The sequence below is a fragment of the Excalfactoria chinensis genome, chromosome 10 (assembly GCF_039878825.1).
Source record: "Excalfactoria chinensis isolate bCotChi1 chromosome 10, bCotChi1.hap2, whole genome shotgun sequence".
In the NCBI taxonomy this organism is placed as follows: domain Eukaryota; kingdom Metazoa; phylum Chordata; class Aves; order Galliformes; family Phasianidae; genus Excalfactoria; species Excalfactoria chinensis.
In genome coordinates, this window is record NC_092834.1 from 1,445,537 (window position 1) to 1,460,368 (window position 14,832).

Sequence of the window (14,832 nt, forward strand, 5' to 3'; positions counted from 1 at the left end):
GGTCAAATTCCCATATAGTTCCCTCTATATATAAAGGGTAACACTACATTTGCTTAACTGCAGTGAGGTAGATTTAGATGAGACATTAAAAAAACTCCTTTTGTAACAGTAAAGATAGTTAGTTAAGCACTGGAACAGATGGCCTAGGGAGACTGTGGAGCTGCTATCACTGGAAGTTTTCAGAACAGGTTAGGAGAACATCTGTCCGCAGCATTACAAGCACAGGTAACTCTGCCTGGAGGTCTAGGTAACCTCATCAGGTCTTTTCTAGACTGATCTTCTAAATTTCAATGAATGCACAGGCAAACTCGAGAAAATAGAAACTGGCAATATCGGAAGCATTTCCTACTTACTTCAATATTTGTTATTTACCAGGTTTGGTTCAAAGCCTCCTGTACTAATTGAGTAACTCACAGTCGCTTGCTAAACCGTCCCTGCAGAAGACAATGTCACAACCATGGATAACAAATTCATTTACCTCACTGTCTAAATACCTGTGTCTGTGGAGCCTGCAGCTCACACTGCAGCTGTTGAGCCAGGTTTCCATGTGCTGGCTTTGATTTTCTGGTCGAATCCAGGGAGCTGCTGGGTAGCAGTGGTGCAGTATTACCTTTGCTAGAGGAGTATGAGCTGCCAGCTGCTTCCTTTGAGCTTGGAAAGGTGGAAGTGTCTGTACTCCCAGGTTCCACCTTACTACTAATCTCTCCTGTACCAAACAAATAAATCATCATGGGTTTCATTGCTAAATAAGTGCAACAATATTATGAAATCAATATTCCACCATTAGGTACTGGCATGCTCCAGTTTGCTCCCATGTCCAAGTGGGCTGCAATATGCAGGACATAGCACCAAAGCCCACTTAGGAATGTCACTGGCTATCCTTAAGTTTCACCGTGCTAAAACAAGTTGTAATTACAAAAACTGAGATCATGTTAAGGAAAACATATCACAGTTTTAATTTATAAGAGCTCCTAAAATGCCAGCATGCAGCATACCCAGGCGTGTAACATCAAAATACTAGCACTTGCACTCCATATGGTATTTTAGCTTTTCAACTACTCCCTTTCACTAGGAGAACTTCCAGCTTTATAGGGGCAGCTTCTAAGCACACTCTTCATTTTGTTCATGCTCCTTTTCTTATCGCTGATAGGTTTGTCATATGCAACAAGCAGCTGCAGCAACAACAGCTTAGAGGACATAGGTTAGAATTTCATCACCCAGAGCATGGAATGAGGAGCCATTCTGACAAAATAGAGGCTTGGTCAGATGCTCTAAGGCATGCTTACAGTGATTTACACTATCGTTGGCTTTAACTCTGATAGTCACATCTTGGATTCAGGTACTTAGAATCTGAAACATGAATGTAAGAACCTACAAGGAATTCCAGAAATGAGCAGGGACCAAATCCTCACAGGGCTTAAGAAATCCGACTCCCATTCAATTGAAAGACAGGGGATGCTCCTCATGTGCATCCTTATGCAAATAGTATTTTTAAGAATTTGACTGAGCTCATTAGACAGCAGCTTCCTTCAGAAGCAAAACAAGGGCCTGAACGTGAAGTTGGAGATGCAAGTGCTGGTTGTCATCAATCATCTGTACTCACCTACAGCTGACTTCTTGCGCTGCCTGTGGAATTCATGGAGAGGAGCTGCTTTGGATACCACAGGAGGTATCTGGAGAGTTATCTTTGCTGCTGGAGGGATAAGCCTTCGTTCAGTTAGGCTCAGAATATCTACAAGAATATAACATCACTGAGCAATTCGTACATGTTCCAGTTATGAAAGAAAAATTAGTAAACATAAACAATTAAACAACTGCACTGCTATGTCCTTTCAATTCCAAATAAAAACTAGAAAAGTGGTAGGTAATCTTTTAATAAGGACATCCAAGGAATGTAAGCTTTGCCTATGAAATTTGACAAAGACACGGAACATATTATAGTGGTGCTGATTCTGGGAAGGAGTTACACACTTGCACAATGGCAATTCAATACGCAGAATGGATGAGAATTAACTTTTATATAACTTTTATAAGTTTAACTACCACACAGAGCAAGTAGTCTGAAGTTAATCCGCACCCTTTGCAATGTTTGAGGAGAAAATTCCTACAAGATTAGAGGTGCCAGAAAATTTGATTGCCAGGTAGCTGCTGCTGCTTCAAACAGAAAACCACATGGCTTGCGTGGCATACAGCTGGTGCCCAGCAGCAGTGCCCAGGTGGGCTTCTGTGACTCACCTTTCTTCATATCTCCTCCCAACAGGGGTAGGGGATAGTCCACACGATGAGAGGCAGGCAAAAGGCAAAGTTGGTTGGTGGTGTCACCCTTCCCTGCCTTCTGACTACGTGTCTGGGAAGAGACAGAATCTTCTTTCAGCAAAGTGAAGTCCTGGATTTGCAAAGCTGTTTTTCTACCCAACATAATAATAAATATAATTTTTGCTATGAATAAGATCTAATAACAGAACAGTGCAAGCACTGCTTTTACTTCTTATGCTACAGTAATGTTTTCTGTCGTTACTACAGCAACTTAAAATGAAGTTAATAAAATTCAATTGCTGCCTTGTGATTTCTGCTGTGCAAAAATCAGTGTACTAGTTCAGAAACGGATTGCAAGAAGCTTTCTCAGCTTTAATGAGTTCATTGTGCTTCCTGATAGAACGGTCTTTGCAATACAAAATGTGTACACCAGTATCACACCAGAAAGAAAGAGAAGTACCTCAAAATATGGAAAAAAATTGCACTGGGAAGAATAGTAATGGAATTCAAATAGGTGAAACTATTCAGAAAACAGGGAACAAGAAGGATCTTGGAGTTCTGAGGTTTCAAGGTTCTTTAACTACAGCAGGGAATGACACAGCCTAATAATGTGATGTGGAAGCATGTGCCACGCTGGCTGTGCTAATGTGGGGATTAGAGCTCCCTTACTTCCCCAAACAACCTGTACTTGCCAGAAAAAATGTAACCTGCTGGTTCTAAGTGCCAGAAAGTCAAGCAGTGACACACATCACTCTGGGACAGCGATACCTCGTGTCTCACTGTTACAATCATTAGCGCGCATATCAAGCATTGCATGGGGAAAAGAGCATATTGCCACTTTAGTACAACAAATACAAGAACTCTGCATTATCACATTATCAGCTCACACTTTTTTTTTTCTCCTGTTCTCTGCCATTTTTAGTATCCTCACTTCCTGCCTGGATTACAAGTTGTGCCCAACTCCTAAAGAGAAGGAGAGCCAGAGCTTCAGCACATACAACTTCCAGACAGGTAAGTAACATCACCGAGAACTCTCACTTAAAGACAGTGAAATACTACCAGCAGAAAATGATATTGCTTGCTCTTGTCAGACTGACACTAGACAATGGAGACAAAGATAAATGTATGGAGACGTGAAGGGTTCACCTGAAATAAATTAAAGAGCTGGCTGCTCCTAAATATCACTGTTATGTTACAGTGTGGGCAGACCCCAAACATCCTGGAACAAAAGGTCCCACCCCCTGGAACCCTCAGCTGTAGGCACTTCACCTGCTTTCTCTGTGTCAGAACCTGAGCACAGAAGAGCTGAAATGCACCCACGGTGCTACAAAGCAACCAGAATCTCAGACATCTTCCCGTGTGAATAATGTCTTCTAGGGAAATGTGGAATGAAGGTTATGATTCAGCAAGTACATTTTTCTCAAGTCAGCACAAAGCCTGCCCGTTCATCACGGGTACTTTTAAAATACAGTTTTATAGGGCTGGAAGGGAGCACTTCATCTGTACTGCAGAGTAAAGCTTACGCTATATAATATGCTTAGAGCGTGCTGAAAAACTATGTTTTCATTTCAAGCACTTCTGAGTGTAATTAACCTGGGACATGAGAAAAACAATTCCATTACCCTTTCTAAAGCGTTTTTCTCCTGTGGATAAACCTCTCCCACTTGATTTTTTCTTTTGGCTTTATTGTAAATGGGGCACTTGTTGTCACACCGTAGGGATTTTCTGATTAGTTCCCTATTTGTTTTCTTTTTTTCTCTTTTTTTTACCTAGACAGCAATATTTAACCAGAACAACTGTTTTTGAGAATACCTGTATGTCTTTCCCCTAGAAAAGAATATTGTCTATTACTAAATACAGAGGAATGGTGATTAGTAGCATGCCTCAAAACTATAGTTTATCAACCAGGAAGATTAGGTAAATGAGATTTTCTAAGTAAATCTTAGAGAACCCCACAACTTGATAGCAATGGTGGGAAAGGTATGTAACAACAATCAATCATTACATGATTATCTGCTCCAAATTGCCACCTATCTTCACTTTTTTGATTAAGAAGAGCCTACTGAGATTTGATGTACACAGTTAGTAATACCCACAAAGAGAAGGATGAAACAGTAAAATAAAATCAATGGCACTAAAGCCAGTTTTCAGTATGCTCAGAAAGCTGGCAGGTAAAAGCCTGGAGAAGGCACATCTATTCCAGTGCAAAAGAGAAGAGGTCTCAGGCACCAAACAGATCAGGTAGACAAGGCTCAGAGGTTTTCAGATTGGTGGATCCTGATGAAATACACTCCAGGATACTTGAAGAACTCTAAAGTAACCTCAGAACTGCTGGTTGGTCTCTTGTAGAATGTCAGCTCTGCTAGAAGGCCAGAAAAGAGCACGGTTCCTAGCTTTAGAAAGGGGTGTGGACATGTTGAGGGTCTCTGACCCTGTTCTTTTAACCACTGTTTTTGGGAAGGAAAACCTTAAGCAACTGAATGAGATAATTACAAATATATGAAAAGTAAGCACCTCATGCTGATGATCAAGCCAAATAATCCTCATAATACACAGTAAATAAAGTGCTTAATTCTGGTTTTGAATGACCTACTTTTGGTCCCCTGAGACTAAGAACCAGCATATGGAATTCAGTGCAGAAATACCCAATGGTAATAACGGACTTCATGGTAAGTAAAGGACACATTCTCACCAGTGATAGCAGAGCCATTCTAACATCAGATGAGTCCAATTTGTAGCAGCCTCTGTAGAAGACCTAAAATATGAACCATCTTTAAAGCCTTCTGACGTATTATTCAAGAAAACTTCTGAGTGGGAGAATCACGCAGGAAATCCAGGTTTGTTTTTCTCATTCCAGCTTATGTAGCCCTGCCTTTTACCTACCTGATGATTAATACAGTTTCCATGAGATAACACTGTGGTATCAATAAGTATTTCTCTCACATTTTATCTAAATAGAATAAACTCCAATTTAAATGGAAGGCCCAACCTATAACCTTCAATATGCGGTAAGTGGGCACATTCAGCAACAGGTTTTACATATTATTCTTTCCTATTTTAAGCTCTTAAACTAATTAGAGATGTCTCTGAATCATTAATTTTCCACGCTATTGGAAAAATCAAGCTTTGCTCCTTTGATGGCCTACTGCTAGCTCTCCCAGAAATACACCTCCATCAAAATCCTGCCTTAGCAGGTGCAAGAGAGAATAGATGGAGAACTTTGATGCATCTCACATCTGTTTTTTGAAAAAGGGAACAGAAGCAGCACAGAAGGAAGTAAGAAAGATAATTGCTGGCTTGAACTACGATACATTTTACTTACGGGCAAAGGGCCAGCTTACACCAGGCAGAATATGCAGGACCATCTTATTGGAATTCAGGGGTGGCCCTCCATTCTTGTCCGGAGACAGCTGTAAACCAGCAGCCCATAGCATCACAATCAGGCACTGAGTTTTGTCGAGGAATGCTGATATGTACAGAAGCAGCTTCAGCAGCTTCGGCCGCACCCCTACCTACCAAAATGACAGTCAATCTCCAGCTCCAGATGACAAGAACTGGAGAAAACCTTAAAACAAATGGTGACCTTTCGAAAGATTAATTTGTTTACCAACAAAACATTCTACATTTGTCATCTGAGATGGGGCTGACCTTCACATTCCCATTTCTAGGTTGAAGGGATGCTGACTTTACTCATCTGTTAAGTTAACTCCATCTCACCAATTATTTCCTTTTTAATTTTAGTGACAAGACAATTTTATTAATCCGCTGTGCTGCTTATTGTGATTACACACCATAATACAAATGCAACAAAGCCTATTTTGAATTACTGTCATGTAGCATCCATTTATTTAGGTCTCATTCTGCTACCAACACTAAACCGTGCTCTGACTGCAATTATCGCCAGATAGATGAGTTTAAAACAATCCAAGTTTGAGGACCAAGAGACCTGGTCTTCTCCTACAACTTCTATTAACCTAAAAGGAAAAGAAATGCTGAGCTATGCCTTAATTTATAGTTCTGGAAACGACCAGACCCTCATTGAGGAGCCTTACTGATTAGCACAATGCAAAGAGCTGAGGATATAACCAGTGGTTTCATTCAAATAAGTTAGCTAAAAAAAAACCCCACCGACAAAACAGAATCACTGCCATCACCATTACAGCCACACTATATAAGATGCAACTTATAAAGGCTAGAAATCATCACCATATTAAATTCTAACTCATGAATAAACTAAGAGGTTCCTAAGTTTACAGTATAATATATATTTATATGAAAACAGGGACCAAAAAGTGCCAGTATAATTCTATAAAAGAACAGCAGTCCTATGGAAATGAAACATATCGCTGTGAATCTTTTCTACATTGCAGCAGTTAGCCAGAATTATTTTTGCTGCAGTTCGGATTACTGCTTGTTTTGCTGGATCCTCATGGGAAGAGCGCATACTTAATTATTGCCTACTCGTCTTTTTTCATTTGTTATCCATATATAGCCTACAAAATAAAGCAATGCCCAGTCTGACCACGGTGTTTCCAACAGAATTACATTGCTCATTTTAAGATAACTACAGATGATGAAGCATTAGTGCTTATCTATCCAAAAAAGTACAGAAGGGCAATAGCAATGGCACAATTCATCGCTTGTAGTTTCTGTCAGAACATTCTACATCGCTATACAACAAAAGACAAAGAAATTTTTCAAGCTACTCAAATGGCAAGACAGTAAAAAGCCTGTGTGCTCCATGTGGATCTATTCAGTTACAGCAAAGCCAGCGTGCCTGCCACTGTAAATGTAAAAATGCTCAGGTCTGCTTGAAAACTCAGATGCTGAGAACTCTTGGAGAAAAAAGTGAACGCAGTTAATGAAGCGATTTGTTTCTCATTCACGTTGCTGGGAGTCCTTCTGCCACTGATTTTTGGGGGGTGATAATCACTGAATTCATGTACATACGTAGAGCAGGTACATGGGTACGCTCACGTGTCTGCACGTGTGTGTGATCCTGTGCGTGTGTACAAATATTGCCCTCTAATGGCTGATTAGCAAAACGAAGGTAGGTAGTACCTAACTTCATTCTTTGTGATGTTTTTTGCTTCTCTAAACTAAAGGCCATCTTAGTTTTAGACCTGCAACTACACACAGATTTATTTCAGATACCACTGGTGATCTCCAGCTATCATTGTGCTGAGTGCTTGTGCACATCACACTTAACTAAAATGCCTTTGTTCACAATCCTGGTAATAGACTTTGCAAATCTAACTGCAAAATTGTACCCCCAGTGAAGGCAGAACATTTCAGAACACAGATCGTGTCACACAGTGAAAAAACATCTAAAAGCTTCTACTTCAGGAAAGCTATAGAATGAATACGTGACAGACAGGAAATACCTCCTTGCTTTTGTCAGCAAATCTCCCTACCACAAACAGCAACTGTCAGAGAGTCTGACTCATTTACACTGTAATTTCAGTCAACATGAAGAAGTTTTCTCTGATATGTTTCAGTGAGAGCAGTAAAACACACAGCACTCAGCAGCAGCATAACATTCCTCTCTGTGAGGGCTTTAGAGTGGTTCTAAAAAGCTATTAGCCATGATGCTTTTCTCTAATTAACTGTATATCACAGGGTTAGATTAATCACCCCTTAGTCTGGGCAATAGCTTTCAAAAATCCTTTTTTATAAGTGGCAGCTTACAACTGTGCCATTCACCACAGATTGCTTCTGGTCCCTAAAACCAAGCACCCTGGAATCACATGGCATTGGACTTGCTGCATAATGCTTCCATTGTCGAAGTGAATTCTAGGAGAGCACTCCTGTACAAGAATGTTCTTTCACGTGGACCACAGTGCTGCACTAAATTTGAGAACAAAACTGAGCTCTTCTTATGTTTATTTCTGCAGTTGCAGAACAGAAATTTGGAGGAATCAAAACGTAATGTAACACAACTTAAACACTGTAAGAGCAGAGAGAAGGGTGGTTACATGGCCACCAGTCAGGGTACTCTTAGAGGCGTGAGAGTTGCTCAGTCTCAGCTTTGAGAGGTGTTCTGTACCAAGGGAACAGCTTTACTGATCCAAATGGAACACTGTGCTTCAGAGTCCCTCATAGCTCAGCTGTGAGGACACTACATTCATAGATTTGCTCAAGGATTCTGATTCAGTGTAATCTCTAACATCCTGCTGCAGTGACACTGATTTCTGATGCTTTAGCCCTACAGCAGGATTGCTTCTTTTATTAAAGTCATTTGAACCTAGCATCAAAGCAAAGCACAAGTGTTTTAGGTTCATTCACAACTATCCTATTGGCATTTGAAATCAGGATGTGCTCCCGTCTTGTAAAGAAACAGCTGTGGGATAAACAACCAGAAGTCCACCCTTCCTTGATCTTTGGATCACAGCCTGAACTCCACAAGCTTCTCTTCACTTCCTAACCTTACCATGGTTACTCATCACACACATTCCCACACACATTTACCCTTTCACTGGGCTAGGGTTTTGCTACCCATAACTGTTATGCTGCACATTTGTATTCCCTGGTATCGTCACTCAGAGTGCTTTGTTACATATGAATGTTAACAAATAGAAAACTATGATACTTTCCCTTACAACGTATATTGTTTTCTAGTTAGGTCCGATAGGTATTAACTTTACTGATGAACAGCCAGCATGTGCAAGTCCACAAGACAACAAAAGTTACTTACAGGAGCAGGTTTTTTCTTAGTTATACGTGGCAGCCTGGTCTCACAGCTCTGTTGTTTCGAAACAGCTTTCTTATTGATGTTTTCTGGGTCAAGCACAATCTTCATATCCACTTCCAGCTGCTTCTGAAACATGCAATGGAAACATGGAACGCGCATGGTCTTAAAACAGTTGGCCATAAGTATTTACAAACAGGAATTGACTGATGTTACAAAATGATGCAAATTTGCAAAACGATGCCTAAAAAATTGCTGTTATCTCACTTATCCCCACAGGGCTGGGCTGAAGGTGGAGAAGTGCGTGTTGATCAGACCAGCAACTTAGAGAGGCATCGAGCCACTATTTGCACATACCCCAAATTTGTTCAGTTGATTTCACTGTAGTGTTCTGAAAGTCCCAGATTTGCCCATCTTTGGGTAACATTTTAAGTGCAAAAGGCAATCATGTTTCACTGACTTGGTTAGCACGGGTCAGTTCTTGATTCCATTTAGCTGTGCTGTAATGACTGATTTATTGCTTACAAGTTAGGAAACGTGAACAAAGCAAATAACATTTTTAGGGGAAAAATCCCAACATGCTATTTATGAATATTAATACAACTTATCCTGTTAGAGAGGAAGAGTTTGAGTCACGTTCCACATTATGTTGATACGGACATTTCTTTCCCTGGATGATGTCTCAGGTAAATCTCAGATTACATTCCTTATTGATTTGCATCTCAGCCTTACAAAACTACCTGGTGAACTCGTCAAGGGTGTGCAAAACATCAAACCAGAAATGCACGGAGACATACCCAACACACAGTCCTTACCTGAAGCACTTATCCTATAAAAGCCAGAGGTGGTGCCGTATATTTTTCTACTCTAAAAGTATCTAAAGGTGAAAACATCTCAGTTCACAATAACACATGTGCTTTCGCTTACACCTGTACCAATTGCAGTGAAATCTCCCAGTGCTTTTATTGCTGAGCAGTCTCTGCACCCAGCAGGGTTTATTTACTGACCAGTGCCAAAGAGGGAAGAGTCCTGAGGTGGCAGAAAGCCCTCTTACTGTGTGAAATCCAACTAAATATATTTATGGCTGAGAACTCTCTACTGCTACTTCTACTTGTACTTCCTGGCAAGCAAAAAATGCCATAAAAAGTGCAAGAGTCATTGGAGGTATATTTGAACTACAAAGGAACTGCATGACTTTGTGTAAGCACTAAAACCTGGCGAATTTATTTATCTGCACAATATATTCCTTTATTTTGATAGTGATTACAAGCAGATGTATCAATGAGACACTCATTTAGATCTGGGTTTGTAAGAACAAAAGTTATTATCCAAGCCAATTACTCTTTTACCCACATGGCTGCACAGAGACAGAAAGTTCAATTTGCACCTCATCAGTGATTTTGTGGTATTTATTTTATTACTATAACACACAACTGTACGGAAAGGAAACTGCTTGTGCTATTAAACAAGAATTGGGAAAATCTGAGTATCTTCTCAATTAAAGCAGGAGGTGATTCACGATGCAAATTCCCCAGTCAGACAGCGGCTGATTCCGCTCAGTGTAACAAGAATGGAAACAATTTAAACAACAAAACTCAAACAAAATAACAGTAACACACCCAGTAAAGGTCTCAGCATAGACTGGTACCTATGGCAAGCTGCAGGACGGTGTCACAGCTCCTTCTGTCTACCTTCCCCAATGTCTTACACTTTAGCTACCTTGAGCCATCGTGTTGTGTGAAACAGATGAGAACAGCAGTGCAAAGCACGTTATTATGCTGTTACAGTGCCCCATGAGAATGAGAATTATTGAGCTCCATTATTAGCACGGAGTACACAGGAATATGCAGAACAAGAGGATGTTATCAGTGCACTTAAAGATTCACATCCTGTTATACTTCAACACAGAACACGATTCAGAGCTGAGGGCATTTTGCTGTGCAAACCCATGCACAAGTGGTGCATGGTTTCAAAGAGCCTAAACTCCTTACGAATGAATTACATTATATCTTTGAAATGGCATACGTTATCAGTAACCACACCGCTTTTCAGGTCCATTGGTGGCACTTCCATATTCCAGAGCCTTCTAGAAACAACATTTCATGTACATCTTTAATTCTATTAGAGATGAGAGAATATTCACCTGGAGTCTTTTCAATGACTGCAGAAGGAAAACACCGTTTATGGTTCTCAGGCATCATCATCATCATCATCAGAAACCCAATTACATCACATAGTGAGCAAAAAAAAGGGACAGGGCTTCCCAACTCCCCTGTGAGTCTGGTTCATCCATCCTCACCCAGCTGCTGCTATGACTCAGAGATACCATCCGTGTGACTGAGCAGTAATTTTAAGCCCATCCTGACACCTGTGGACAAGCTATTTTGCTCACAACAAGTATTCCGTGTGAAAATTGCATCTGTGCTCATGTGGCTCCAACCTTATTTTATCCTGACTGCCACAAACACAACTTGAGCTCCATTTCTCCTCTCACACGGCCTACTGCGGATTGCAAAGCACAAAACATCACCGTGTGAGTGATCCATTTCTCTCAGAACCTCTGCGAGTTGAGAAGTTGATTTCCTCAAGCCTACGTAACCTGAAATACTGCCTGCAAATGGGAATCTATTCGTTCACAAACCTTTCTTCTGAGTGGAACGCTATTTGGAAAAAAACAGGAAAGTACACTGAAATAAAACCAAAAATGGTTCATAGTTGCTAGTGAGGCAAAGACAGGAAGTGAGGAACTGCAGGTGGTAATTTCCCAGCTGGATTTCACAACTATCTGACAATGAAAGCTTTTTATGTTGGCATGGCGGGCACGTAGAACAGCTGGTACAACAGCACTGTTTGCCCCTTTCTTTATCGCGGCAAATGAGGGCTGGCTTGTGTGTCACTGCATGTGCAGCTCTAAGCAGATGCCCTGGATATCAGACGTGAAAAGAGAAAGGCAGGGCAGCATACAGCACGAGTTCCCTGTAATTTAAGCTCACTGGTGCACACGAAGAGCTGGAAAACCATTGATAATGGGGGCTGTTCAGAGTAGCTGAACTCTGTTGATTTGTTTCAAACAGAAGTGTGCTCACACGGGACGGGGTTGGGATTCTCTCTGGCAAACTGCACTCTGCTTTCAAAACAGCTCCGGGCACCATTCTTCTCCATTCAAAACTGAGAAAGCCAGGAGTACGTCAGTCAGCAAACACCAAAATCCACGTTCTTTGTCAGTCACAAATGAAAATACTTCAAGGCAGTAACAGCAACACCTTATACAAAGAGGTTAAACAGAAATAAAACGATGCCTGACTTTTTCACCACAGTCTCACAGAACCTCATTGCCATAGTTCTACCAGATAAAGTTCAATAAAAATCAGCTCTCGCTGCACCTTTCCATCACTTCAAAAGCAGGTAATATTGAATTATTACTTCATGGGGAGGCTTCTTTTACAAAGAAAATCGCAATAGGAGTGGCAGGCTGCTCATTCTGGCCATGCAATTCCATCTCATTCCTGGTAACAGCCTGACTGAACGCCATTCCCACAGCCCCGCACCTCTCTTACACAAAGCCAAACCAGAGAACCGGTTTTATTCTCACACAACACCAACTCATGCTATTCCAGTATGCAGTCCCTTTTATTTCAAAGGCATCGCTTGCAGAATAGCAGCTATGTATTCAGTATTTGCTAGGCTGGGACCTTACAACAGAATAAACATCTGGTTTCAGGATTCTTTATCAACATACATGGGAAACAGACGCATCACAACCATACTGAAGTCCTTCCTAGCCTTGATGCTACCCTGAAGCAGGGAGAGAAGGCTCCTACCCCTCAGCTCCTTCATTCTACTGAGTGAGTAACACACTCACTCACCAGATGGTGCATCAACAAACACTGAGCTCACACAGAACCAGGACACAAGGTCATGGGGTCAACCAGTACCCACGAGATGCCAGTCCACCCATTTAATGCGGTCTCTGGTAAAACAAGTGATGTGTTATTTCAGACCTGTGAGCCTGGAGAAAGGCGCCGTGTCACTTTGCTGCATGCCTGGGCAGTCGCGGGCTCTACAGGCACCGGTGGTAAAACCAGCTGCTTCTCAGAAGCACCACATTGAAGCCCCCTGAGTTAGAAAGAAACAAGCAGTGAGGTTTGTAAGACTTACCTTGGTATCACCTATTAAATGCACGCCGCTCCCATGTGGTTGCATGTAAAAAAACTGCATTCTTGTTTAAACCTGTGTTAAGCCAAAAATCACAAGTGCTAACAGTAAGTTGCTGCAGCTGCTTAAGACAGCATTTCCTTTTGTATCGCTTTCAAGCGATACAAAACCCCAAGTAACCTAACTGGGAACAACGTTTCCCATTTGCCTCACAAGATCCTGATGCTGCAGTTTCTCTGTTCCACTCACCATTCAGGGGGCTGTTTGGAACGTACTTCTTCACTGCCAGTAGCAGAAATAGTTAACACTTCTCTGCTTGGAGCACTTAAACAGTTCTCAGCGTGTTTCTGCCAGAGGGGAAAAAAAGAGTAGTCAATTAGAAAGGAATGAAGGACCCACTAACTTAAACTGCATCTTCCTTTGACTGAGAAGTTGTGCTTCTGTTGGGTTCAATCTGATTTTGGCCAAAGCTAAGGAACGCAAACGTAATTAATTCCAAGCACACCAACAGAGGGAAGCCACTGTACTGAACCACAGTGTGATCAACCCTATCGGTCACTGACTGGGATGGGACCGTGTATTGGTTGTTAATATACAGATGGCAGCAAATGTACAGAAGGAATAAGCAAAGGGAAACTCACCAATGGTGGTGCCTTGGCTGAAGAAGCTGGGGCAGTCCTCACTGGGGAGCGATCTCCAAGAGATGCTGCCTCAGTGGGAGTCAGCCCTTAAATGAGGTCTCAGAGGGGATGGAGTCGAGCTCCACCCCTCCCGGGAGCACAGCTCCATCACTCTCACCTGTGCTCCCACAGCTGACCCCATACTTGCCTCAGCTGATTAATCAGAGGTTCAGGCTGTGATTACCAATCTCCCATACAGACCTACAGGACAGCCAGCACACGGCTGGTACTCCAAGAGCTGATCCCAAAGATGAGCTGTCTGCTGGACCTGCCCTGTATTACTTACTCTCAGCCCAAATTCGGTTCTTTTAGTTGCTGTTTCCAGGTCGTTAATATCCTCAGCTTCCACGTTTCCTTTCAAGCTGATATTTTTCACTTTGCCTTTAATCCTGTGCAGATCTTCCTGGACCTGAGAAGCAAGTCACGGCAGAGGTCACTCCCATCGCCACAACCCGTGCGGTTACCTGGCGGTGCTCAGCCCAAATAAACACCTCCCAGACGAAGCAAAGAAACACGCGCAGCGACAGAAATACAAACACAGCGCGTCTAAAGCTGCCCGTCAGGAGCAGACCTGGAAAAAACAGACCAGTGAATCGGATCTCACGACTCGATGTCAGTAAGCACCGGCACGGCGGCGGCTCGGCACCCACCCACAGCATCTCGGCACCCACCCACAGCATCTCGGCACCCACCCACAGCATCTCGGCACCCACCCGCAGCATCTCGGCACCCACCCGCAGCATCTCGGCACCCACCCGCAGCAGCTCGGCACCCACCCGCAGCAGCTCGGCACCCCCCCGCAGCAGCCCGGCTCCCACCCGCTCTCCGTGCCCCGCACTGCCGGCCATGCCCGCCGCCCGCTCCCATGGCAACGCGACGCGCGGGCCGGGCCGCACCACCCGCCTCACCGCGGGGGGACGACGGGGAGAAGCAAGCGGGCGGCCCGGCCGGTCTGTCGGTGCCGAGCGCGGCTCCCGCTCCCTCTCCCGGCGGCCATCCGCTCTCCTCTCGCCGTGTCCCCGCTCCCCCCTTAGCGGCTCTCAGCCGTCACTC

General features: G+C 42.8%; 1 protein-coding gene across 1 annotated transcript in view; it reads right to left on the minus strand.

Annotated features, from left to right (window-relative positions):
- The window catches only part of IQCH (IQ motif containing H), a 56,037-nt gene that overhangs the window by 41,132 nt on the left and 73 nt on the right, over positions 1–14,832 (minus strand). Inside the window, exons 2-9 of the mRNA XM_072345703.1 lie at positions 14,688–14,808; positions 14,066–14,188; positions 13,349–13,446; positions 12,946–13,060; positions 8,951–9,073; positions 2,236–2,347; positions 1,604–1,732; positions 495–706 (exon numbers count right to left, since the gene is read on the minus strand). Of these exons, the coding sequence (XP_072201804.1) occupies positions 495–706; positions 1,604–1,732; positions 2,236–2,347; positions 8,951–9,073; positions 12,946–13,060; positions 13,349–13,446; positions 14,066–14,188; positions 14,688–14,808 (1,033 nt within the window). The remainder of the gene's footprint in view (positions 1–494; positions 707–1,603; positions 1,733–2,235; positions 2,348–8,950; positions 9,074–12,945; positions 13,061–13,348; positions 13,447–14,065; positions 14,189–14,687; positions 14,809–14,832) is intronic.